The 27,510-nt window shown below is 36.3% G+C and overlaps 1 protein-coding gene across 1 annotated transcript in view; it reads left to right on the forward strand.

Annotated features, from left to right (window-relative positions):
- The window catches only part of CCDC7 (coiled-coil domain containing 7), a 407,709-nt gene that overhangs the window by 311,533 nt on the left and 68,666 nt on the right, over window positions 1-27,510 (forward strand). Inside the window, 1 exon segment of the mRNA XM_045062653.1 lies at window positions 7,696-7,806. Within this exon segment, the coding sequence (XP_044918588.1) occupies window positions 7,696-7,806 (111 nt within the window).

Below are 27,510 nucleotides of genomic sequence, written 5' to 3' on the forward strand. Positions count from 1 at the left end.
GATCAATGAAACCATAAGCTGGTTCTTTGAAAGAATTAACAAAATTGATAAACCACTAGCCAGTTTGATCAAGAAGAAAAAGGAAAGAACCCAAATAAATAAAATCAAGAATGAAAGAGGAGAGATCACAAACAACACAACAGAAATAAAAACAATAATAATATTATGAGCAATTTTATGCCAATAAAATGGGTAATCTGGAAGAAACTGATAAATTCCTAGAAACATACACACTACCAAAACTGAAACAGGAAGAAATAGAAAATTTGAATGGACCCATAACCAGTAAAGAAATCAAATTAGAAATCAGAATTTCCCAAAAAACAAGAGTCCAAGGCCAGATGGCTTTCCAGGGGAATTATACCAAACATTTAAGGAAGAGTTAACACCTATTCTCTTGAAGTGTTCCAAAAAATAGAAATGGAAGGAAAGCTTCCAAACTCTTTTTATGAGGCCAGCATTACCTTGATTCCAAAACCAGACAGAGACCACACTAAAAAGGAGAACTATAGGCCAACTTCCCTCATGAACATGGATGCAAAAATCCTCACCAAGATATTAGCCAACTGGATCCAACAATACATTAAAAAAATTATTCACCACGACCAAGTGGTATTTATACCTGGGATGCAGGGCTGGTTCAATATCCACAAAACAATTAACGTTATTCATCACATCAAAAAAAGAAAGGACAAGAACCATCTGATCCTTTAGATAGACACAGAGAAAGCATTTCACAAAATACAGCATCTTTTCTTGATAAAAACCCTCAGAAAAGTAGGGAGAGAAGGATCATACCTCAAGATCATAAAAGCCATATAGGAACGACCCCACGCTAATATCATCCTCATTGGGGAAAAAATGAGCACTTTCCCCCTAAGGTCAGGAACAAGACAGGGATGTCCATTCCCACCACTGTTATTCAACATTGTATTGGAAGTCTTAGCCTCTGCAGTCAGACAACACAAAGAAATAAAAGGCATCCAAATTGGCCAGGAGGAGGTCAAACTTTCACTCTTTGCAGATGACATGATACTCTATAGGGAAACCCAAAAGATTCCACCAAAAAACTGCTAGAACTGATTCATGAATTCAGCAAGGTCACAGGATATAAAATCAATGCACAGAAATCGGTTGCATTCCTATACACCAACAATGAAGCAACAGAAAGAGAAATCGAGAAGCTGTTCCCATATACAATTGCACTAAAAACCATAAAATACCTAAGAATAAATCTAACCAAAGAAGTGAAAAATCTATACACTGAAAACTATAGAAAGCTTATGAAAAAAACTGAAAAAGACACAAAAACATGGAAAAAGATTCTATGCTCCTGGATAGGAAGCACAAATAGTGTTAAAATTGTCGATACTACCCAAAGCAATCTACATATTCAATGCAATCCCTATCAAAGTAACACCAGCATTCTTCACAGAGCAAGAACAAATAATCTGAAAAGACCCCGAATAGCCAAAGCAATCTTGAAAAAGAAAACCAAAGCAGGAGGCATCACAATCCCAGACTTCAAGCTACACTACAAACCTGTAATCATCAAGACAGTATGGTACTGGCACAAAAACAGACACTCATATCAATGGAACAGAATAGAGAACCCAGAAATGGACCCACAAACATATGGCCAACTAATCTTTGACAAAGCAGGAAAGAATATCCAATGGATTAAAGACAGCCTCTTCAGCAAGTGGTGCTGAGAAAACTGGACAGCGACATGCAGAAGAATGAACCTGGACCACTTTCTTACACCATACACAAAAATAAACTCAAAATGGATGAAAGGCCTCAATGTAAGACAGGAAGCCATCAAAATCCTTGAGGAGAAAGCAGACAAAAACCTCTTTGATCTTGGCTGCAGCAACTTCTTACTCAACACATCTCTGGAGGCAAGGAAAACAAAAGCAAAAATCAAAATAAAAAGCTCCTGCACAGCAGAAGGAAACAATCAGCAAAACTAAAAGGCAACTGACAGAATGGGAAAAGATATTGGCAAATGACATATCAGACAAAGGGTTAGTATCCAAAATCTATAAAGAACTTATCAAACTCAATACTCAAAAAACAAATAATCCGGTGAAGAAATGGGCAAAAGACATGAATAGACACTTCTCCAAAGAAGACATCCAGATGGCCAACTGACACATGAAAAAATGCTCAACATCATTCATCATCAGGGAAATACAAATCAAAACCACAATGAGATACCACCTTACACCTGTCAGAATGGCCAACATTAACAACTCAGGCAACAACAGATGTTGGCAAGGATGCAGAGAAAGAGGATCTCTTTTGAATTGTTGGTGGGAATGCAAGCTGGTGCAGCTGCTCTGGAAAACAGTATGGAGGTTCCTCAAAAAACTAAAAATAAAACTACCCAACGACCCAGCAATTGCACTACGAGGCATTTATCTAAGGTATACAGGTGTGCTGTTTCGAAGGGACACATGCAACCCCATGTTTATAGCAGCACTATCAACAATAGCCAAAGTATGGAAAGAGCCCAAATGTCCATCGATGGATGAATGGATAAAGAAGATGTGATACACACACACACACACACACACACACACACACACACACACACACAATGGAGTATTATTCAGAAATAAAAAAGAATGAAATCTTGCCATTTGCAACTACGTGGATGGAACTGGAGGGTATTATGCTAAGTGAAATTAGTCAGAGAAAGACAAAAATCATATGACTTCACTCATATGAGGACTTTAAGAGACAAAACAGATGAACATAAGGGAAAGGAAACAAAAATAATAAAAAACAGGGAGGGGGACAAAGCAGAAGAGACTCATAATTATGGAGAACAAACTGAGGGTTACGGGAGGGGTGTGGAAGGGGAGATGGGCTAAATGGGTAAGGGGCATTAAGGAATCTACTCCTGAAATCATTGTTTCACTATATGCTAACTAATCTAGATGTAAATTTTAAAAAATAAAAAATAAAATTAAATTTTTTTTTAATTTCAATACTAACTAATAAACTTCAGATCAATGGAGCAGATTAGAAATTCCAGAAATTAATCAAAGAATGTCATATTATAGTGTAAAAACAAAACTGGTCATGTAAAAAAGAAAACAACAAAAAACATTGATTGTTTACCAAATGGTATTAAGACAAATGGAAAAAATAAAATGTGAGATTTTTATCTTACCCTGCTTAAAAATCTGATTTTATAAACTATTTCCATGAAAAAACAAACAAAACACAAATATTTTTTATTCAAATATAATTAGCATACAGTGTTGTATTAACTTTATATACACAATAAAATGATTCAACAATTCTATGCATTATTCACTGCTCATCGCAATAAGTGTACACTTAACCCCCTTCATCTATTTCACCCATATTGCCCACCCACCTCCCCTTCTGGCAATCACCAAGAGTCTGAATTTTTGTTTGTCTATTTTTATTATTTTTTTTGTTTCTTAAATTCCACATATTAGTGAAATCATATGGTGTTTGTCTTTCTCTGACTGACTTATTTTACTTAGCATTGTACCCTCTAGATCCATCCATGTTGTTGTAAATGGCAAGATTGCATTCTTTTTCATGCCTAAGTAATATTGTATTATATATATTTAAAAAAATCCCTGTCTACCAAATGGTATTAAGACAAATGGAAAAAAGAAAATATGACATTTTGGTTGCTTTTATATCATGGTTATTGTAAATAATGCTGTAATAAACACAGAGGTGTGTATATATACTTATATATACACACACATATATATGCACATATATTTTTATTAGTGATATTCTTAGATTCATTTTTTCTTTATTTTTTGTATCTATTACACATTTTTGATTTGTGGTAACCTTTAAGTTCATATATAACATCTTATGCATCTATATTAAGTTGATTGTCCTTTAAGTTTGAATCCACTCTAAAAACTCTTACTCCTCATGACCCCATGTTTTTTGTATATCATCATACTTTATATATTCCCTTTTATTATGGGAATCCCTTGTTTGATTTTTATAGGTATAATTTATTTTACTGCTTTTGTGTTTTAATTTATGTACTGGTATTATAAGTAATCTACTGTATTATGTTTGTGTTTACATGGGAATTTTTTTCCTTTCCTAATTTTCCTATTCCTATTATGGCTTTTCATTTCCAGTCGAAGAATTCCTTTTAACATTTCTTATAAACCTGGTTTAGTGGTGTTGAATCCCTTAACCATTTTGTTTTTCTTTTCTGAGAAACTCTTTATCTCTCTTTTTATTCTGAATAATAGACTTGATGGATAGAGTATTTTTGAAGGCAGGTGTTTACCTTTCAGCATTTTGAGTGTATCACACCACACCCTTCTAGCCTGGAAAGTTTCTGCTGAAAAATCAGCTGACAGCTTTATGGGGTTTCCCTTGTATGCAACTGCTTTCTCCTGCTGCTTTTCAAATTTTCTATCACTAATTTTGTCATTTTAATTGGTATGTGTCTTGTTATGGACCTCCTTGGGTTGATTTTTTGGGGTGATCCAGGTGTGCTTTCTGGATCTGGGTTTCTGTTTCCAGATTTAGAGGTTTTCAGCCATTATTTCTTTAATTAAATTTTCTTCCCTCTTTATTCTCTCTTTTTCTGGGATCCATACAATCCAGATTTTATTACACTTGGTTATGTTGCTGAGTTCCTTTAACCTATTCTCATTTTTATTTTTCTTTTTTGCTGTTCAGCTTGGTTGCTTTCCATTATTCTGTCTTCATTGATCTGTTCTTCTTTTACACTAGCTACTATTTATTCCTTGTAGTGTATTTTTAATTACAGTTATTGAATTATATCTAATTGTGTTTTTTAATGTTTTCTATCTCTTTGTTGAAGGTCTCACAGAGATCCTTCACTCTTTTTTCAAGTTCAGTAAGTATATTTGTGACCAGTGCTTTGCATTCTTTATCAGGCATTTTGTTTATCTCTGTTTCATTTAGCTCTGTTGCTGTGATTTGTCCCATTCTTTCATGTGGGACATATTCTGCTATCTTCCCATGTTGTTAATTCTCTGTTTGTTTCTATATATTAGGAAATTCAGTTCTCTCTCCTGATATGAAAGTAGTAGCCTTACAAAAAACAGATCCTATGCTGCCATGTAGCACAATGTACCCTGTTCTCCAGAACCAGACACTCCATGAATGCCTTCTATGTGGGTTGTCTCTGCCCTACTATTCTGGCTAAGCATCATTTGCCTTCAGTTCAGATGGCTGCAGTGGCACCCTTTGCATCTATTGGGCATGGTTTGATCCCTGTGTTATTAACAGAACAGTCTGGGGGCACCATGAGCTTGTAGATCTGTGGTGTCAACCTTCAGACCTGATCCCAGGCTTTGGCCTGTTTGCTGGGGCTGCAGTTGCCATGAATCCCTCTCCTTGCGCTGCCCTCAGGGTATTTGGTTCCTGGGAACATCCAGCAGTTAGATTAGATGCCAGCCCTCATTCTGTCTGCTGGGGCTGCAGGTGCACTGATTGTCAAGGCACTCTGTCTGTACTGCCAGTAATAAGGTTTCACTGCTGGGGTTGGAGTTGAACTGATGTGTGTGGTCATGTTCCACTCCCTCCAGAACAAGAGTGACTTTGGAGTGGTACCAGTCACTGCTGTGGATACTTACAGATGTGATGCAGCAGGAGCCATTTTGATGGGGCTTCTGCTTAGGGAGGCAGGTTGGATAGGGTGCTGCAGGAGAATGTGGGCATGGGGCATAGATGTCAGCAAGATAGGTGGAAAGGTGTAAATTGGTTCCCACAAGTGTCTATTAATGCTGGGGAAGAGAAATGGCACTTGCCAGTTCTTTTGTTCTTGGAGAAGTCTCCTAAAGCTCTCTGCCCCTTCAGCACACATTTTGAGACTAGTAAATAAATCTCCTTCATACCCCTAGGTGCATTTCAAAATGCTGCTTCTATGCTCTATCTCAGTAATGTTATTATGCTGTCTTTTTAAAGGTGGGAACTAAGTTTCCTATTGTCCTCTATCTCTCCCAGAGATGAGTCTCTGAATTTGAAAGTAACCAGATTTAATGGCATCTGGGTGGCTTAGTTGGCTCAGGTCATGATCCCACAGTCTGTGGGATTGAGCCCTGAGTTGGGCTCTGTGCTGACAGCTCAGAGCCCAGAGTCTGCTTCAGATCCTGTCCCCTCTCTCTCTGCCTCTCCCCCACTCATTCTCTCTCTGTCTCTCTTAATTATGTTTAAATAAACATTTAAAAATTAAAAAAAATAAAAATAAAAAAATAAAGTAACCAGAGTTAAACCCCTTGTTTTCAAAGCCAGATGTTATGGTGACTCATCTTTCCAGTGTAGGTCCCCTCTGTCTGTGGTGCCTGGTGTGGGGTCTGCTCCTCTCCATTCTCCATGTTTGTGGTATTCCCCCCATTTGTAGTTGGTATCACTGGGAGTTTGGTTCCCAACTGTATCACCACCCCTTCTACCCTTTTTGATGCGGCCTTCTCTCCATGATTAACGTGGAAAGCCTTTTCTGCCAGTTTCAAGTCACTTTTTTGTGTTGATTGCACTGATGTGGCTGTTATCTAGATATGTCCCTGGATGTAGTGAATTTTAATCCTCCTACTCTGCCATCTTCTCAGAGGTCCAACATAAATTAATCTTGTTTGGAAAAAAACTACCTTAGGCATGACTTCATACCCAGAAACATAAGGGAAAGATCATTACAAATTAACTAATTATAATTTAAAATTTCTGCACACAGAAATTTCAAAAGCAAAATTAAAAGGCAAACAATAATCTAAGAAACTATTTGTGACAGTGAACAGGTTGTATCCTTATATAAAATACATATAAGTCTGTCTATAAAAATATTTAATGTCCATTTTTAGATTATTTCTTTACTAAAAATATAGTAAAAGAAGTTAGAAAAATGAATTCCTCCAACAGAAAAAATAGATGGCAAATATTTTTGTACTTGTTAATCAAGTAGGTTTATACTAATAATGAAATAATGTCCATTAAAATGATTTATAAAATACCAAATACTTAAAGTATATAATATCTGTTGGGAAAAGTGTGAGGAAACAGCTCTCAATATTACAAGTAAATAGGGATGGTGATTAAACATTTTCAGGAAAGCTGTATGAAAATATGTACCAATTATAATAAAAATACACCTACAGATATCAGTGACATTGGAAATGTATAGTCTCTTTGACCCATTTCATTTTTTAAATTTAATGTTGATAATAAAAAATATATGTGGCAAATCTATTCTGACAAATCTATTAGTATATTAGCTGAAAATCATCAAATTCCTGTTTTATATATTACTAACTTTACCAGAACTGGGTAATTATTAAATGGTAATGAGTCACATTTTTATATTGTTCACAATTTTAATAGGACTATCTATTGGCACTTCACTATAAATCAAAATGTTAACTGTTGGATTGAGATAGAAACATATTCTGTATTAAAGAGTAAATGACTAGGAGTAAATCTATAATTTTAATTTTTCAAAGTTTTATAAGGAATATATGTTGAAATTTGTCAAATGAACTTCTGGTATTTATGGATTATTTTTTTCTCCTCTTACTTGATATAATATATAAGACTATTTTCCTAACTTTAAAATATTATACTCTTCCTGGAATTAGAACACAGTAGGTAGATTTCAATAGGCTTTCTATATTTAATTTATTAAAAAGGCTTTTTTTTTCATCTTGGTAGATCAGGATATGTATGAACCCTCAGATTTTACCCTTGAAGATCTAGAACTTACTATAGGATACAAGGATCAAAGAGAAAGAACTGGAGTTTACCAATCTCAAAGATTGAATGGTGGGTATAATATTTAAAAACATATTTAAAACTAGTAATCATAAAATATTTTTTTTGTTAGCAAATCTTAATTCCTTTAATGTTGACAGATTTTAACTTAAGTAATCAAAGACCTGATAAAGACAAAACATAAAAACTTTGGCTTTCTGGACAGATAAAGAAAAAACCTTTTGTTTACATTTTCTTATCAACAGCAGACCAACAATCCAAGAAAACTTTGTCTTTTTAACTGAGAGTAAAGCAGAACTTTAATCTCATACTAGTGTACTTTTAAAATACACTCATTTCCTTTTTTTAAATATATGAAATTTATTGTCAAATTGGTCTCCATACAACACCCAGTGCTCATACCAAAAGATGCCCTCTTCAATACCCATCACCAACCCTCCCCTCCCTCCCACCCCCATCAACCCAAAGTTTGTTCTCAGTTTAAGAGTCTCTTATGCTTTGGCTCTCTCCCTCTCTAACCTCTCTCTTTCCTTTTTCCTTCCCCTCCCCCATGGGTTCCTGTTAAGTTTCTCAGGATCCACATAAGAGTGAAAACATATAGTATCTGTCTTTCTCTGTATGGCTTATTTCACTTAGCATCACACTCTCCAGTTCCATCCACGTTGCTACAAAGGGCCATATTTCATTCTTTCTCATTGCCACATAGTACTCCATTGTGTATATAAACCACAATTTCTTTATCCATTCATCAGTTGATGGACATTTAGGCTCTTTCCATAATTTGGCCATTGTTGAGAGTGCTGCTATAAACATTGGGGTACAAGTGGCCCTATGCATCAGTACTCCTGTATCCCTTGGGCAAATTCCTAGCAGTGCTATTGCTGGGTCATAGGGTAGGTCTATTTTTAATTTTCTGAGGAACCTCCACACTGTTTTCCAGAGTGGCTGCACCAATTTGTATTCCCACCAACAGGGCAAGAGGGTTCTCGTTTCTCCACATCCTCGGCAGCATCTATAGTCTCCTGATTTGTTCATTTTGGCCACTCTGACTGGCGTGAGGTGATATCTGAGTGTGGTTTTGATTTGTATTTCCCTGATGAGGAGCGACGTTGAGCATCTTTTCATGTGCCTGTTGGCCACCCGGATGTCTTCTTTAGAGAAGTATCTATTCATGTTTTCTGCCCATTTCTTCACTGGGTTATTTGTTTTTCAGGTATGGAGTTTGGTGAGCTCTTTACAGATTTTGGATACTAGCCCTTTGTCCGATATGTCATTTGCAAATATCTTTTCTCATTCCGTTGGTTGCCTTTTAGTTTTGTTGGTTGTTTCCTTTGCTGTGCACAAGCTTTTTATCTCATAAGGTCCCAGTAGTTCATTTTTGCTTTTAATTCCCTTGCCTTTGAGGATGTGTCAAGTAAGAAATTGCTGCAGCTGAGGTCAGAGAGGTCGTTTCCTGCTTTCTCCTCTAGGGTTTTGATGGTTTCCTGTCTCACATTCAGGTCCGTTATCCATTTTGAGGTTATTTTTGTGAATGGTGTGAGAAAGTGGTCTATTTCAATCTTCTGCACGATGCCGTCCAGTTCTCCCAGCACCATTTGTTAAAGAGACTGTCTTTTTCCCATTGGATGTTCTTTCCTGCTTTGTCAAAGATTAGTTGGCCATATGTTTGTGGGTCTAGTTCTGGGGTTTCTATTCTATTCCATTGGTCTATGTGTCTGTTTTTGTGCCAATACCATGCTGTCTTGATGATGACAGCTTTGTAGTAGAGGCTAAAGTCTGGGATCGTGATGCCTCCTGCTTTGGTCTTCTTCTTCAAAATTCCTTTGGCTATTCGGGGCCTTTTGTGCTTCCATATGAATTTTAGGATTGCTTGTTCTAGTTTCGAGAAGAATGCTGGTGCAATTTTGATTGGGATTGCATTGAATGTGTAGATAGCTTTGGGTAGCATTGACATTTTGACAATATTTATTCTTCCAACCCATGAGCATGGAATGTTTTTCCATTTCTTTATATCTTCTTCAATTACCTTCATAAGCTTTCTATAGTTTTCAGCATACAGATCTGTTACATCTTTGGTTAGATTTATTCCTAGGTATTTTATGCTTTTTGGTGCATTGTGAATGGGATCAGTTTCTTTATTTGTCTTTCTGTTGCTTCATCATTAGTGTATAAGAATGCAACTGATTTCTGTACATTGATTTTGTATCCTGTGACTTTGCTGAATTCATGTATCAGTTCTAGCAGACTTTTGGTGGAGTCTATCGGATTTTCCATGTGTAATATCATGTCATCTGCAAAAAGTGAAAGCTTAACTTCATCTTTGCCAATTTTGATGTCTTTGATTTCTTTTTGTTGTCTGATTGCTGATGCTAACACTTCCAACACTATGTTAAACAACAGCGGAGAGAGTGGACATCCCTGTCGTGTTCCTGATCTCAGGGAAAAAGCTCTCAGTTTTTCCCCATTGAGGATGATGTTAGCTGTGGGCTTTTCATAAATGGCTTTTATGATGTTTAAGTATGTTTTTTCTATTCCGACTTTCTCGAGGGTTTTTATTAAGAAAGTTGCTGAATTTTGTCAAAGGCCTTTTCTGCATTGATTGACAGGATCATATGGTTCTTATCTTTTCTTTTATTAATGTGATGTATCATGTTGATTGATTTGCGAATGTTGAACCAGCCCTGCATCCCAGGAATGAATCCCACTTGATCACGGTGAATAATTATTTTCATATGCTATTGAATTCGATTTGCTAGTATCTTATTGAGAATTTTTGCATCCATATTCATCAGGGATATTGGTCTGTAGTTCTCTTTTTTTACTGGGTCTCTGTCTGGTTTAGGAATCAAAGTAATACTGGCTTCATAGAATGAGTCTGGAAGTTTTCCTTCCCTTTCTATTTGTTGGAATAGCTTGAGAAGGATAGGTATTATCTCTGCTTTAAACGTCTGGTAGAACTCCCCTGGGAAACCATCTGGTCCTGGACTCTTATTTGTTGGTAGATTTTTGATAACTGATTCAATTTCTTTGCTGATTATGGGTCTGTTCAAGCTTTCTATTTCGGAAAGCTTGATTGAGTTTTGGAAGTGTGTGGGTGTTTAGGAATTTGTCCATTTCTTCCAGGTTGTCCAGTTTGTTGGCATATAGTATTCCCTGATAATTGCTTGTATCTCTGAGGGATTGGTTGTAATAATTCCATTTTCATTCATGATTTTATCTGTTTGGGTCATCTCCCTTTTCTTTTTGAGAAGCCTGGCTAGAGTTTTGTCAATTTTGTTTATTTTTTCAAAAAAACCAACTTTTGGTTTCATTGATCTGCTCTACATTTTTTTTAGATTCTATATTTTTCATTTCTGCTCTAATCTTTATTATTTCTCTTCTTCTGCTGGGTTTAGGTGTCTGTGCTATTCTGCTTCTATTTCCTTTAGGTGTTCTGTTAGATTTTGTATTTGGGATTTTTCTTGTTTCTTGAGATAGGCCTGGATTGAAATGTATTTTCCTCTCAGGACTGCCTTCACTGCATCCCAAAGCATTTGGATTGTTGTATTTTCATTTTCGCTTGTTTCCATATATTTTTTAATTTCTTCTCTAATTGCCTGGTTGACCCACTCATTCTTTAGTAGGGTGTTCTTTTACCTCCATGCTTTTGGAGGTTTTCCAGACTTTTTCCTGTGGTTGATTTCAAGCTTCATAGCATTGTGGTCTGAAAGTATGCATGGTATGATCTCAATTCTTGTACACTTATGAAGGGCTGTTTTGTGACCCAGTATGTGATCTATCTTGGAGAATGTTCCATGTGCACTCGAGAAGAAAGTATATTCTGTTGCTTTGGGATGCGGAATTCTAAATATATCTGTCAAGTCCGTCTGACCCAATGTATCATTCAGGGCCCTTGTTTCTTTATTGACCGTGTGTCTAGATGATCTATCCATTGTTGTAAGTGGGATGTTAAAGGCCCTTGCAATTACCACATTCTTATCAGTAAAGTTGCTTATGTTTGTGAGCAACAGTTTTATATATTTGGGAGCTCCCATATTCGGCGCGTAGACATTTATAGTTGTTAGCTCTTCCTGATGGATAGACCCTGTAATTATTATATAATGCCCTTCTTCATCTCTTGTTACAGCCTTTAATTTAAAGTCTAGTTTGTCTGATATAAGTATGGCTACTCCAGCTCTCTTTTGACATCCAGTAGCATGATAGATAGTTCTCCACCCCTTCACTTTCAATCTGAAGGTGTCCTCAGGTCTGAAATGAGTCTCTTATAGACAGCAAATAGATGGGTCTTGTTTTTTTATCCATTCTGATATCCTATGTCTTTTGGTTGGTGCATTTAGTCCATTTACATTCAATGTTATTATAGAATGATATGAGTTTAGAGTCATTGTGATGTCTGTAGGTTTCATGCTTGTAGCGATGTCTGGTACTTTATCTCACAGGATCCCCCTTAGGATCTCTTGTAGGGCTGGTTTAGTGGTGATGAATTCCTTCAGTTTTTTGTTTGGGAAGACCTTTATCTCTCCTTCTATTCTAAATGACAGATTTGCTGGATAAAGGATTCTCGGCTGCATATTTTTTCTGTTCATCACATTGAAGATTTCCCGCCGTTCCTTTCAGGCTGCCAAGTTTCAGTAGAGAGATCGGTCACGAGTCTTATTGGTCTCCCTTTATATTTTAGAGCATGTTATCCCTAGCTGCTTTCAGAATTTTCTCTTTATCCTTGTATTTTGCCAGTTTCACTATGATATGTCGTGCAGAAGATCGGTTCAAGTTACATCTGAAGGGAGTTCTCTGTGCCTCTTGGATTTCAATGCCTTTTTCCTTCCCCAGGTCAGGGAAGTTCTCAGCTATTATTTCCTCAAGTATGCCTTCAGCACCTTTCCCTCTCTCTCTTCCTCCTCTGGAATACCAATTATGCGTAGATTATTTCTCTTTAGTGCATCACTTAGTTCTCTAATTTTTCCCTCATACTCCTGGATTTTTTTTTATCTCTCTTTTTCTCAGCTTCCTCTTTTTCCATAATTTTATCTTCTAGTTCACCTATTCTCTCCTCTGCCTCTTCAATCCGAGCTGTGGTTGTCTCCATTTTGTTTTGCAGCTCATTGATAGCATTTTTTAGCTCCTCCTGGCTTTTCCTTAGTCCCTTGATCTGTAGCAATAGTTTCTCTGCTGTCCTCTATACTGTTTTCAAGCCCAGCGATTAATTTAATTTTATGACTATTATTCTAAATTCACTTTCTGTTATATTGTTTAAATCTTTTTTGATCAGTTTGTTAGCTGTTGTTATTTCCTGGAGATTCTTTTGAGGGGAATTCTTCTGTTTCGTCATTTTGGATAGTCCCTGGAGTGGTGTGGAACTGCAGGACACTTCCCCTGTGCTGTCTTGAATAACTTGCATTGGTGGGAGGGGCCGCAGTCAGACCTGATGTCTACCCCCAGCCTACGGCTGGGGCCATAGTCAGACTTCTCTTCCCCTCTCCTAGGAGCAGGATTCACTGTGGGGTCACGTGGCCTGTCTGGGCTACTTGCACAGCGCCAGGCTTGTGGTGCTGGGGATCTGGCATTTAGCTGGGGTGGATCGGCAAGGTGCACAGGGGAGGGAGGGAAAGGCTCAGCTCGCTTTTCCTTTTGTGATATGCTTCGGGAGGGGCCCTGCGTCACTGGGAGGGAGTCAGACCTGCCACCGGAGGGATTGATATGCAGAAGCACAGCGTTGGGTGACATAAATCACTTGACAATTTGAAAACACATCTAAAATGTGATCAGCTTTAAAAAATATATATATATATATATACACACACACACATATATACATATATATACATATACATATATATGCACATATATGTATATATACATATATGCATATATACATATATGTATACATACATACATATATATGCATATATATGTATGTATGTGTATATATATATATACATATATATATATATATATATATATATTTTACATAATCTGTACATCCAATGTAGGGCTTGAACTCCAACTATGAGATCAAGAGTTGCATGCACTACTGACTAAGCCAACCAGAAGCTCTAAATGTGATCAGCTTAATTTATGGTTTTATTATTGAATTTTTCTTTAAGTTGAATATTTAAAACATTAATTGCCAAAATTGAAGTTCTACAGAACTAGTAAATGTTGTAAAGCTATTTGTACCATTTATTACTTCTTATAGTCTTTAATATTCTAATTATTATACTATATTTCTTAAATCTATTGACCAAGAAATCCTATCCTTTTTTTTCATCTTGGAATAGAATTTCATGGAATACTAGTTTAGAAAACACTTTTCTAGGAATTTTATACAGAAATGATAATTATTTAATTTCTAAAAGTAAAACATTCATCCATTATTCACATTTCAATTCTTATCAAGTCTCATTTAATGCTAAACTATATTGGTTATTATCCAGTAGACCTTATTCAAGATATCGTTTATAGCTTTTTTAAATTTTTCAATATTTGAGTGTAGATAGCAACTGTTATATCATTTTAAAGGAAAAAGGAATATTTGATTTCTTCTACTGTGCCTTGCTATTGATATTGGTATACAAGATTTTCTACAATTTGTGACATTGGTTTATAATTTTTAAAAAGTTATTTATTTATTTGTTTGTTTGTTTGCCTGATTCCTTGCTTGTTGGTTTTCTCTGTTTTCTTCAAACATGGATTAAGGACAGTAGGATATTATTAGAGGATTAGAAAATTTCTATTTCAATTTTTTGCTTAGTATAATAAAAAATTGAATTTATCTCTAAACTTCTTATGAACCAAATAAAATCCAGATATTATAGATTGTTTCTGTTATCTTTATTTTAAATATAGAAAGTTTTAAGAATTAATATAATGAACACTTGCATGTCTGTGTCCCACTTAATAAATATAATAAATCTAAAATATTGAATTTCCCTCTTCATTCTTCTCAGATTATTGCCTCTCATTCTGAATTAGATGGCTATTAGTCCCATTTATTTCTTTATATTTTTGCTAAATATGTTTACATCTCTAAAGAATTTATTGTTTTATATGATTAAATGGTAGTATGCCATATGCTTTTTTCTTTAGCAAATTGCCCTTTTGGTTCAACAGTTGTAAGATTAATCACTGTTGATAATTTTAAATTTCATTTATTTATTTTTATTGTATATTGGTCTGGTTTTTGTTTTTTATTATTATTATTATTTTATTTTATTTTGTTTTATTTTCAAGTGTATTACAAATTTTGCCCCTTCTCCTATGGATATTTGGACTATTTATGTTAGGAGAGGTCTACCATATTCTTATGAAAGATAATGCAGAGGTAGTGTTCAAAAGTACAAATGCTGCAGATAGACTTCCTGTTTTTATGCCTACCTATGTCACTTACTGTGTAAATTAGTTAGTCTCTCCATGAACCTAGTTTCTTCATGTATTAAATATGACTAGTCATAGTGTCCACATTATAAGGTTATTGTGGGATTTAGGTGAAGAGTGCATAAACTCCATAAAATTATCTGCTATTATTATTTGCTATATCTGGTGAGAATTTTTCTACTATAGTGTTGTAGTATATAAACACATTTTTTTTTGCATTTTGTTTGCTTGTTTGTTTTTAGTTTCAGGTTTTTATTTAAATTCCAGTTAGTTAACATACAGTGCAGAATTAGTTTCAGGTATACAGTTTAGTGATTCATCACTTACATACAATACCCAGTGCTCATCACAACCAATGCCCCTCATAATTCCCATTACTGATTTAACCAATCCCCCTGCCACCCTCCCCTCCAGTAACCCTCAGTTTGTTCTCTATAGTTAAGAGTCTGTTTTATGGTTTTCCTCTCTCTTTTTTCCCCACTATGTTCAGCTGTTTGTTCTTAAATTCCACATATTCAGTGAAATCTTATGGAATTTGTCTTTCTCTGACTGACTTATTTTGTTTTACAGTATAGTCTGCCTCCATCCCCATCATTGAAAATGGCAGATTTCATTCTTTTTTAGGGCTAATATACCACTGTGTATACATACATGCCTACTTATCCATTTATCAGTCAATGGACATTTGGGCTCCTTCCATAATTTGGCTATTGTTGATAATGCTATTGTGAACACTGGGGTGCATGTATCCCTTCAAATTACTATTTTTGTATCCTTTGGGTAAATATGTAGAATTACAATTGATGGATGGTAAGAAGTTCCATTTTTAACAATTTGAGGAACTTCATACTCTTTTCCAGAGTGGCTGTACCAGTTTGCATTCCCACATACAATGTAAGAGGATTCCTTTAATCTTTGCATCCTCACCAATATCTGTTCTTTCATGTGTTGTTAATTTTAGCCATTCTGACAAGTGAGATATGATATCTCATTGTAGTTTTGATTTGTATTTCCCTGATGATTTTGAGTATCTTCATGTTTCTGTTAGCCATATGGATGTCTTCTTTGGAAAAATGTCTATTCATGTCTTCTGCCTGTTTTTTAACGGGGTTATTTGTTTTTTTGGTGTTTTTATAAGTTCTTTATAGATTTTGGATACTAACCCTTTATCAGATATATCATTTACAAATATCTTTTCCCATTCTAAATGTTGCCTTTTAAGTTTGTTGATTGTTTCTTTCCTTGCACAGAAGTTTATTTGTTTGTTTGTTTATTTTGATAAATTCTGAAAGGTTCCTGTTTGCTTTTGTTTCCCTTGCCTCAGGAGATGTATCTAGTAAGAAGTTGTTATGCTGATGTCAAACAGTTTGCTGCCTGTGTTCTCCTCTAGGATTTTGATGGTATCCTGTGTTACATTTATGCCTTTCATCCATTTTGAATTTATTTTTGTGTTTGGTTTAAGGAAGTAGTCCAGTTTCCTTCTTTTGCATGTTGCTGTCCAGTTTTCCCAAGACCATTTGTTGAAGAGACTGTCTTTTTTCCATTAGAAATTCATTCCTGCTTTGTTGAATATTAGTTGACCATATAGGTGTATGTCCATTTATGGGTTTCCTATTCTGTTCCATTGATCTATGTGGTGTGTGTGTGTCTGTGTATGTGTGTGTGTGTGTGTGTGTGTGTGCCAGTCCCATGCTGTCTTTGTTTTTCTTGAATGTTTATTATTTTTGAAGAAGAGAGACAGAGCGTGAGCAGGGGAGGAGCAGAGAGAAAGGGAGACACAGAATCCAAAGTGGGCTCCAGGCTCTGAGCTGTCAGCACAGAGACTGATGCGGGGCTCGAACTCACAAACCGTGAGATCGTGACCTGAGCCTAAGTTGGATGGTTAACTGACTGAACCACCCAGACACCCCTATGCTGTCTTGATCACTACAGCTTTGTAATATAACCTGAAGTCTGGAATTGTGATGCCTCTAGCTTTGATTTTCTTTTTCAAAATTCCTTTGACTTTCAGGGTCCTTTGTGGTTGCATACAACATTTGGATTGTTGGTTCTAGCTCTGTGAAGAGTGTTGGTATTATTTTAATAGGGATTGCATTAAATGTGTGGATTACTTTGGGTAGTATAGACATTTTAACAATATTTGTTCTTCCAATTCATGAGCTTTGAATGTTTTTCCATTTCTTTCTGTTATCTTCAATTTCTTTCGTAAGTCTTCTACAGTTTTCAGAGTATATGTATATCACCTCTTAGGTTATGTTTATTCCTAGGTGTTTTATGTTTTGGTACAATTGTAAATAGGATCAATTCCTTGAATTGTCTTTCTGGTGCTTCATTATTGGTGTATAGAAATGCAACAGATTTCTGTACATTGACTTTGTATCCTGTGACATTATTGATTTCGTGTGTCAGTTCTAGCAACTTTTGTGGTGGAGTCTTTTCAATTTCTACATAGAATATCATGTCATCTGCAAATAGTAAAAGTTTGACTCCTTCCTTGCTAATTTGGATGCCTTATATTTCTTTTTGTTGTCTGATTTCTGAGGTTACAACTTCCAGTACTGTTAAAGAACAATGGTGAGAATGAGCATCCAGTCTTATTTCTAACCATACGGGAAAAGCTATCAGTTTTTCTGTTTGAGATGATATTAGCCATGGATCTTTCACATATGGTCTTTATTATGTTGAGTTATGTTTCCTCTGTCCTTTCTTTGTTGAGAGGTCTAATCAAGGCTGGATGCTATATTTTGTCAAATGTTTTTTCTGCATCTATTGAGAGTATCATGATTCTTATCCTTTCTTTTATTATTTTGGTTGTACCACGTTGATTGATTTGTAGATATTGAACCACCCCTGTAGCCAGTGAATAAATGCCTCTTGATCATGGTAAATAATTCTTTTAATGTACTGTTGGATCTGATTTGTTAGTATTTTGTTTGGAATTTTTGCATCTATGTTCATCAGGGATATTGGCCTGCAGTACTTTTTAAAAAAAAATGTTTATTTTTGACAGAGAGAGAGAGAGACAGACAGACAGAGCATGAGCAGGAGAGGGGCAGAGAGACAGGGAGACACAGAATCTGAGCAGGCTCCAGGCTCTGAGCTGTCAGCACAGAGCCTGACACAGGGCTCAAACTCACAGGCCACGAGATCATGACCTGAGCCAAAGTCGGATGCTTAACTGACTGAGCCACCCAGGCGCCCCTGTAATATTCTTTTTTAGTGGGGTCTTTGTCTGGTTTTGGAATTAAGATAATACTGATTTCATAGAATGAGTTTGAAAATTTTCCTTCCATTTCTATTTTTTTTGCAACAATTTAAGAATAATAGATTTAAACTCGTCTTTAAATATTGGTAGAATTCCCCTGTGAAGACATCTGGCCCTGGACTTTAGCTTGTTGGGAGATTTTTGATTACTGATTCAATATTTTTGCTGATTATTGGGCTGGTCAAATTTTCTATTTATTCCTGTTTTTCTCTGGTAGTTTATATCTTTCTAGGAATTTATCCATTTATTCCAGATTATTCAATTTATTGACATATAATTTTTCATAATATTCTTTTATAATTGTATTTCTGTGGTGTTGGTTGTGATTGCCCCCTCTCTTTCGTGATTTTTATTTGGGTTCTTTCTCCTTTTTTTGGATAAATCTGGCTAGAGTTATCAATTTTATTAATTCTTTCAAAGAGCCAGCTCCTTGTTTCCTTGATCTGTTCTACTGTTTTGCTTTTTTGTTTGTTTCTATACATTTATTTCATCTCTAATCTTTATTATTTCCCTTCTTCTGCTGGCCCTAGGCTTCATTTCTTGTTGATTTTCTAGCTCCTTTAAGTGTAAGGTTTGGTTGTGTATTTGAGATTTTTCTTGCTTCTTGAAGTGAGCCTATATTGCTATATACTTCCTTCTTATAATTGCTTTTGCTGCATCTTGAAGGTTTTAGACTATCATTTTTTCATTTTTGTTTGTTTCCATGTATTTTTTTATTTCTTCTTTAATTTCCTGATTGTCCCATTCATTCTTTAGTAAGATGTTCTTTAACTTCCATGTATTTGTGATCTCTCCAAATTTTTTCTTATGGTTGACTTGAAGTTTCATAGAGGTGTAGTTGGAAAATATATATGATATGATCTCAGGCTTCTTTTTTTTACTATTTATGCTTGATTTGTGACACAGAATGTGATCTGTTCTGGAGAATGTCCCATGTGCACTTATAAAGAATGTGTATTCTGCTGCTTTAGGATGAAATGTTCTGATTATATCTTTTAAGTCCATCTGGTCCAATGTATCATTCAAAGCCATTGTTTCCTTATTGATTTTTTTGCTTAAATGATCTTTACTTGATGTTAGTGGGATATTAAAGTCACCTACTCTTATTCTATTATTATCAATGAGTTCCTTTATGTTTTTATTAATTGTTTCATATATTTGGGTTCTTCTAAGTTGGGGGAATAAATATTTGCAATTGTTAGATCTTTTTTGATAGAAACTTTTATTATGATACAGTGTCCCTCTTCATCGCTTGCTACAGTCTTTGGCTTAAAATCTAGTTTGTCTGATATAAGTATGGCTACTCCGGCTTTCTTTTGATGTCCATTAGCATGCTAAATTGTTCTTCAGCCTCTCACTTTCAATATGTAGGTGTCTTCAGTTCTAGAATGAGTCTCTGGTAGGCAGCATTTTGGTTTTTTTTTTTTTGTTTTCATTTTTTTTTTAATTTTTTTTTTCAACGTTTATTTATTTTTGGGACAGAGAGAGACAGAGCATGAACGGGGGAGGGGCAGAGAGAGAGGGAGACACAGCATCAGAAACAGGCTCCAGGCTCTGAGCCATCAGCCCAGAACCCGACGCGGGGCTCGAACTCACAGACCGCGAAATCGTGACCTGGCTGAAGTCGGACGCTTAACCGACTGCGCCACCCAGGCGCCCCTTTTTTTTTTTTTAATTTTTTTTTTCAACGTTTATTTATTTTTGGGACAGAGAGAGACAGAGCATGAACGGGGGAGGGGCAGAGAGAGAGGTCATTTTTTTATCCATTCCTAAACTCTATGTCTTTTCATTGGAGCACTTATTCCATTTACATTAAGAATAATTATTGATAGATATTAATTTAATGTAATTGTATTATTGTCAAGTAATTGTTTCTGGAGATTTTCTCTGTTGCTTTTTAGTCTTTGTTGTTTTGGTCTTTCTTTCCACTCAAAGAATGCCTATTAATGTTTCCTGCAGGGCTGGTTTAGTAGTCACGAACTCCTTTAGTTTGTGTTTGTCTGGGAAATGCTTCATCTCTCCATCTATTCTGAATGACAGCCTTGCTGGGTAGAATATTCTTGGTTCCAGATTTTTCCCTTTCAGCACGTTGAATATTTTCTGCCACTCCCTTCTTGCCTGCCATGTTTCTGAGGAGGGATCTTTTGCTAACCTTATTTACTTCCCTTGTAAGAAGGGAATTCTTTTGTCTTGTAGCTTTTAGGATTTTTTCTTTACCTCTATATTTTGCAACTTTATTATATGTCTTGGTGTTGACCAGCTTTTGTTGATTTTGATGGGAGTTCTCTGTGCCTCCCAGATTTGGATGTCTGTTTCTTTCCCCAGATTAGGGATGTTTTAAGCTATAATTTTCTCATATAAGCCTTCTGCCAACTTTTACTTCTCTTCTTCTGGAACCTATACAATATGTATGTTATTATGTTTTATGGAGTCACTGAGTTTTCTAAGTCTACATTCATGATCCAATATTTTTTTCAGCTTCATTTCTCCATAATTTTATCTTCTATATCATTTATTCCTTCCTCTCTTACTTCATCCTTGTGGTTATTATATCTTCATTTTTGAATCTTGGTTATTGTATTTTTGTTTTTGCCTAATTTTTAAGTATTTTCTCTTTGTGGTAAGATACTCTCCGGTGTCTTCTATGATTTTCTCAAGCCCAGCTATTATCTTTATGATTGTTGATTTAAATTCTGGATCATGCAGGGTTCCTGGGTGGCTCAGTCAGTTAAGTGTCCAACTTCAGCTCAGGTCATGATCTCACAGTTTGTTAGTTCGAGCCCTACATCAGGCTCTGTGCTGACAGCTCACAGCCTGGAGCCTACTTCAGATTCTGTGTCTTCTTTCTCTCTGCCCCTTCCCAGCACATGTTCTGTCTCTGTCTCTCAAAAATAAATAAACATTAAAAAGTTTTTTTTAATTCTGGATCATGCATATTACTTATATCTGTTTATATTAGATCCCTGGACATAGCCATTTCTTGTTCTTTCTTTGGAGATGAATTCCTCCATCTTTGCATTTTGTCTAGGTCTCTGTCTTCATCTTTGTGTTATGAAAACCTGTTATATTTCCTGCTCCTGAAAGTAGTGGCTTTATGAAGAAGAGGTCTTTTAGTGTCCAGGGCCTGGCACTTTAGGAGGTGTCTCTGGTGTATGCTATGTGAACTCTGCTGCTGTTTTTTGGCTTTTCTTTCTCTCAGGTCAGTCCAATGCAGTTTCTACTTACCTGCTGGGGGAAGAGTGGACCTTGGCCAGAGTGGTGAGTTTTTACTAGTTGTACTCCAGTCTGCTTGTTAAGAAACCTAATGCTATTTCCACTAGAGCTGAAGCTTTGTAGAACTCAATAGTCAGTGAACATGTGCCTGTTGGGGGTGGGCAGAGGGGTTGTGCTGGTCTTCTGGGGGAAGAACCCACTGCTCTTGTTGTCAGGTACAGTTGGCCACAAAAAGCAGCACCTGCACAGTGCAGGGGGTGGAGCTTGGGATAAATGGTTTAGGCTGCCACTGTTGGTGCTGTGCTGTTTACTGAGGTTAGTATATGCTAATGGGTGGGATAGGTAACTGGCATCAGCAAGCTCCTCAGTCCCAAGAGAGGGAAGCTGGCACCTTTGAGAAGCCCTCTCAGAAGGGCAATATTCCCTTGTGTGTCACAGGCATCACTCAGATTGCTGCCTTCAACCTGTCTGGGTCTGGGCCATCTGCCCTCCTGGTAGACCCTTGGGGTCTATCCCACGCAGGCTGGTAGTTTTTAAACTCCAAACTTTATGCACCTGTCATGGTGGGGACCTGTGCTGTTGTTCTGGGGGAGGATCTCACCACTCTGGGGTTGCTCAAGTTTGTTCCAGAAGGGCAGTTTCACCAAAGCACCAGAGGTATGGAGTTTGAAGTAAATCACAGCAAAAAGCCAGTGTGCAGGTTAGCCACCCTCAGCAGGTGTCTCTGCACATATCCTGAGGGGAAGGGGCGATAAATGGTACCCACTGGCTCTTTGATCCCTAGAGAGGCAATGCCACCTCTTCTAGATATGCTGGGATGCTCCCTGGTGACCTCAGGGTAACCACAGGTCACACTGTGGGCTATTTGCCCTCTTTTTACATAGGGGCATTGCAGTGCCCTCAGGGTTCCACACCAGCCATGCTACAGACCTCTAAAACTCCAGTGTTTGGGCCCAGCTGGTTGTAAAACTCTTGATAATCAGCCCTTCTCACTTTCCCAGTCAGTGTTTTTGGAAAAGTGTTTTTCTTGTCCAATCCCCTATGTGCTCCTCTCTCCTCCTCCTCCTCCTCCTCCTCCTCCTCCTCCTCCTCCTCTTCCTTCTCTCTCTCTTTCTCTCTCCCTCTCTCCTCTCTCCATGACCAGGTTTCCCTCCCTCTGCAGCACCCATGATCCATTTCTCCTCCAAACCATGTCTCCACACCTCCTACTTCCAGGATATGACCTTTTCTCTCCCTCTATTTGTGCAGTTTGTTCTTTCAGTTTCCAGATTGCTTGTGTAGTCAGAATGACTTGATATTCATCTAGCTGTGTTCAAGGGATGAGGCAAACCTAAGGTCCTCCTACTCAACCATCTTAGCTCCTCCCTGAGATTTTATATAAGCATATTTGAAAAGAAGGCTAGGCAATAATCATGTTTCCTGTCATAATTTTTATATAGCAAAAAGAATGGATCTTTAAAAATAACACTATAACGTCCCAGAGTCTAAGAAAAGAAAGTTTATATAATGTCAGTAACATGATAGATAACAAAACATATAATAGTACATATACTAGGCTAAATAAATTATGATATAGGTCATGATTCTCATTGCTTAATTACAGATATTTTTATCAACATAAAACTAAAAAGAAAAATTTATTATATGTCATCTCAACAGATTTCTTCTGCCTTTATTATAGAACTCAGTTTATCTTAATCATTTTAATTAGACCCATCTAGCCTTATCTTTTTCTTACCTTCCCTTTATAAAAGTAGCAATTGCAATAGTTACAATTTATTGAGATGTTTAATATGCACCAGACACTATGGGATCCCATTTTATAGATAGAGGATTAAAGAAAACTTAAAATGGTTAAATGACCTAACTAATATAATCACATAGATTCTAAGAAGAGCCAGGATTTGAATGTAGGATTTCTTTTTCTACCAGGAATTTGTTTTAAAGTCTGTATTCATTAACACTATTTATATATTGATTTTAGTGATTATTTAATTATTATTTCACTTTATAATCCTCAATTCTAAAGGCCCATTTTCTTTTCCTCACAATTGCTCCACTCATTATATCAGGGTAAATTTGGGTAAAGCCCTCTGAATTATAGAAAGTGGAGCCAGTTCTAGAACTTTTAGTTAAATCTCAGTTGCATGTACAATGATGGCTGGACATCCTTCTCTATACAGTCATACCTGACTATGCAGTAGGTATTTTGGAATCCACAGGCTCCAAGAACTCAATATTTTAAAAGAAAAACTCATCTTTACTCCAGACATGCTCATCTTTATGTTATCTTTTATTATTATGGCAAATGAACAATACAAATTGTACAAAGAAAACAGCAATAACTAATATGCTTACCACCCAGACCCAGAAACTAGCCTCGTTGCTTCAATGGCTTCTAGGCCTTTATTTTGTCTATTTATCTATTATCTATCTATCATCTATCTATCTATCTGTCAGTCAGTCATCATCATCATCTTCTTCACCTATGTATCACTTATCTATCTTTGTGGGTACATAAATATTATATACTGTATTCTTCATCTTAACATTAGAATATTACATGTAAAACTAAACATACCCACCTAATCCCCATCATTTGACTGTCACCATGATTTCAAGTTACCTTTTGTCCCTTAAGAGTTAACCATTAATCTTATTTTCATGTGTGCATTTTATTCCATAGAAATATATGTCATGTGGGGCGCCTGGGTGGCTCAGTTGGTTAAGCGTCCAACTTCAGCTCAGGTCATGATCTCACGGATAGTGGGTTCGAGCCCCGTGTCAAACTCTGTGCTAATATCTTGGAGCCTTGAGCCTGCTGTGGATTCTGTGTCTCCCTCTCTCTGCCCCTCCCTTTCTCTCTCTCTCTCTCTCTCTCTCTCTCTCTCTCTCAAAACTAAATAAAAACATTTAAAGAATTTAAAAAAGGAAATATATGTCCTGTTTCTGTACAGTTTCAAGATGTGCACTAATAATATAATACATTTTATTATTGGCAGAATTGAATTTAACTGCTGATTAATATTTAGGATGGAGCAAGAAGGTATTATGCTAAGCAAAATAAGTTAGAGAAAGACATAATACCATATTTCACTTGTATATGTGGAATTTAAGAAACAAAACAGATGAGCAAAAGGAAAAAAGAGAGGCAAATCAGAAAACAGACTCTTAACTACAGAGAACAAACTAACGATTATCAGAGGTGGGTGAGGGGATCGGTTAAATAGGTGATGGGGATTAAATAGGTGGGTGGGAATCACTTGTTGTGGTGAGCACCTGGTGTTATATTGAAATGTTCAATCACTATATTGTACACCTGAAACTAATATTACACTGTATGTTAACTAACTGGAATTTAAATAAAACTTTAAAAAGAGAGACAGCAGGAAAATAACAGAATTGAAACAAGAACTTACTTCTCAATAACTGCTTTAAACATAAATGGACTAAAATATACAGTCAAAAAGCAGAGACTGGATGAATGGATTTTTAAAAATCCATCAAGATGCTGCCTACAAGAGACTCACTTTAGCTTTAAGGATACTCATCAGCCCAAAGTAAATTGATGGAAAACTCCACACAAATGTCAAGCAGAAGAAATCAGAACAGGAGTGGCTACATTTACATTACATAAAATAGACTTTCAGTTGAAATTGGTCCAAATAGACAAAGAAGGTCAGTGAATAGTGAGAAAGGGGTAATTTTAGAAAGAAGATATAGTAATAATTATACATGTACATACCTTTATACTAAAGCAGATATGAAGAAAAATTTTATAGGGAGAAATACATAGAGATACAATACAGTAAGGGGCTTCAATACCTTACTTCCGATATTGGATAGATACAGAAAATAAGGACTTAAATAACACTGTAAACCAAATACACCTAACAGATATATACAGAACATTACATATAAAAGCAACAGAATGCACATTATTCTTTTTTTTAAAGGGTGTAAATGATTTATTTATTTATTTTTCAATATATGAAATTTATTGTCAAATTGGTTTCCATACAACACCCAGTGCTCATCCCAACAGGTGCCCTCCTCAATACCCATCACCCACTCTCCCCTCCCTCCCACTCCCCATCAACCCTCCGTTTGTTCTCAGTTTGCTTTGGTTCTCTCCCACTCTAACCTCTTTTTTTGTCCTTCCTCTCCCCCATGGGTTTCTGTTAAGTTTCTCAGGATCCACATAAGAGTGAAAACATATGGTATCTGTTTTTCTCTGTATGGCTTATTTCACTTAGCATCACACTCTCCAGTTCCATCCACGTTGCTACAAAGGGCCATATTTCATTCTTTCTCATTGCCACCTAGTACTCCATTGTGTATATAAACCACAATTTCTTTATCCATTCATCAGTTGATGGACATTTAGGCTCTTTCCATAATTTGGCTATTGTTGAGAGTTTATAACATTGGGGTACAAGTGCCCCTATGCATCAGTACTCCTGTATCCCTTGGGTAAATTCCTAGCAGTGCTATTGCTGGGTCATAGGGTAGGTCTATTTTTAATTTTCTGAGGAACCTCCACACTGTTTTCCAGAGTGGCTGCACCAATTTGCATTCCCACCAACAGGGCAAGAGGGTTCCCGTTTCTCCACATCATCAGCAGCATCTGTAGTCTCCTGATTTGTTCATTTTGACCACTCTGACTGGAGCAGAATACACATTATTCTTAAGAACACAGGAAGCATTCTTTAGGATAGATTATATGTTGGGCTACAAATTTAAGAATATTGAAATCATATTAAATATTTTTAATGACCAGAATAGTATGAAGATAACAATCAATAATGGAAAATGTGGAAAATTTTACAAGTATATGAAAATTAGGCAGCACACTCCTGCACAACCAATCAAGAGGTAAATCAGAGGAGTGCCTGGGTGGCTCGGTCAGTTAAGCATCCGACTTCGGCTCAGGTCATGATCTCACGGTCCATGAGTTCGAGCCCCGCGTCGGGCTCTGTGCTGACAGCTCAGAGCCTGGAGCCTGTTTCAGATTCTGTGTCTCCCTCTCTCTCTGCCCCTCCCCTGTTCATGCTCTGTCTCTCTCTGTCTCAAAAATAAATAAACGTTAAAATTAAAAAAAAAGAGGTAAATCAGAAAGCATCTTGAGACCAATAAAAATGAAAAACAACATACAAAAACTTATGAGTTGTAGATATTTACATTAAGAGAAAAGAAAGATCTGAAATGAATAATCTAACTTTATTCTACAAGGAATTAGTAAAAGAAGAAGCCCCAAATTTTTTTGAAGCCCCAAATTAGCAGATGTTTGAAGCCCCAAATTAGCAGAAGGAAGGAAATAATAAAAATGATAGCTGAAATAAATGAAATAGAAACTGGAAAGACATTAGAAACAAATCAATAAAACAAAGAATTGGATTTTTTAAAACATAAACTAAATTTACAAACTTTTAGCTGGACAACCAAGAAAAAAAGGAAGGACTCATCTAACTGTGATGAGTCTTATGAGTTTTATGACTGAAAAAGGAAACATTAGATCAGTAAAATATAGAATACTGGTTATTAATCCCAAGGGTATAGGGTACTGTTCACCAGTTACTAAACCCAGAGGAGAACTGCAAACACTTTTTTCCATGTCATTTGACATGAGAGTTGCTAATGAAAACACAATGCAGTCAAGCACTGAATGGAACAACACTTTACGTACATAGAGAGACTAAGCAAGATTAGCTTCAGTAGTGAAGCTTAGTGTTCCATGGTCAGTAAGTCTTTTCCAGTGACTGATGGCAAGCATTTTTCCTATGTACATTCCTCCTGTGCCACAGTAGAAGGAACAGTCCCATCTGGTCAGAGGACAGATAAAACACTGGAGTTGTCCAGGTTCCATATGACTCACAATCTCCAAAGACATATTGATCATTCAT

Source organism: Felis catus, chromosome B4, assembly GCF_018350175.1.
Source record: "Felis catus isolate Fca126 chromosome B4, F.catus_Fca126_mat1.0, whole genome shotgun sequence".
In the NCBI taxonomy this organism is placed as follows: domain Eukaryota; kingdom Metazoa; phylum Chordata; class Mammalia; order Carnivora; family Felidae; genus Felis; species Felis catus.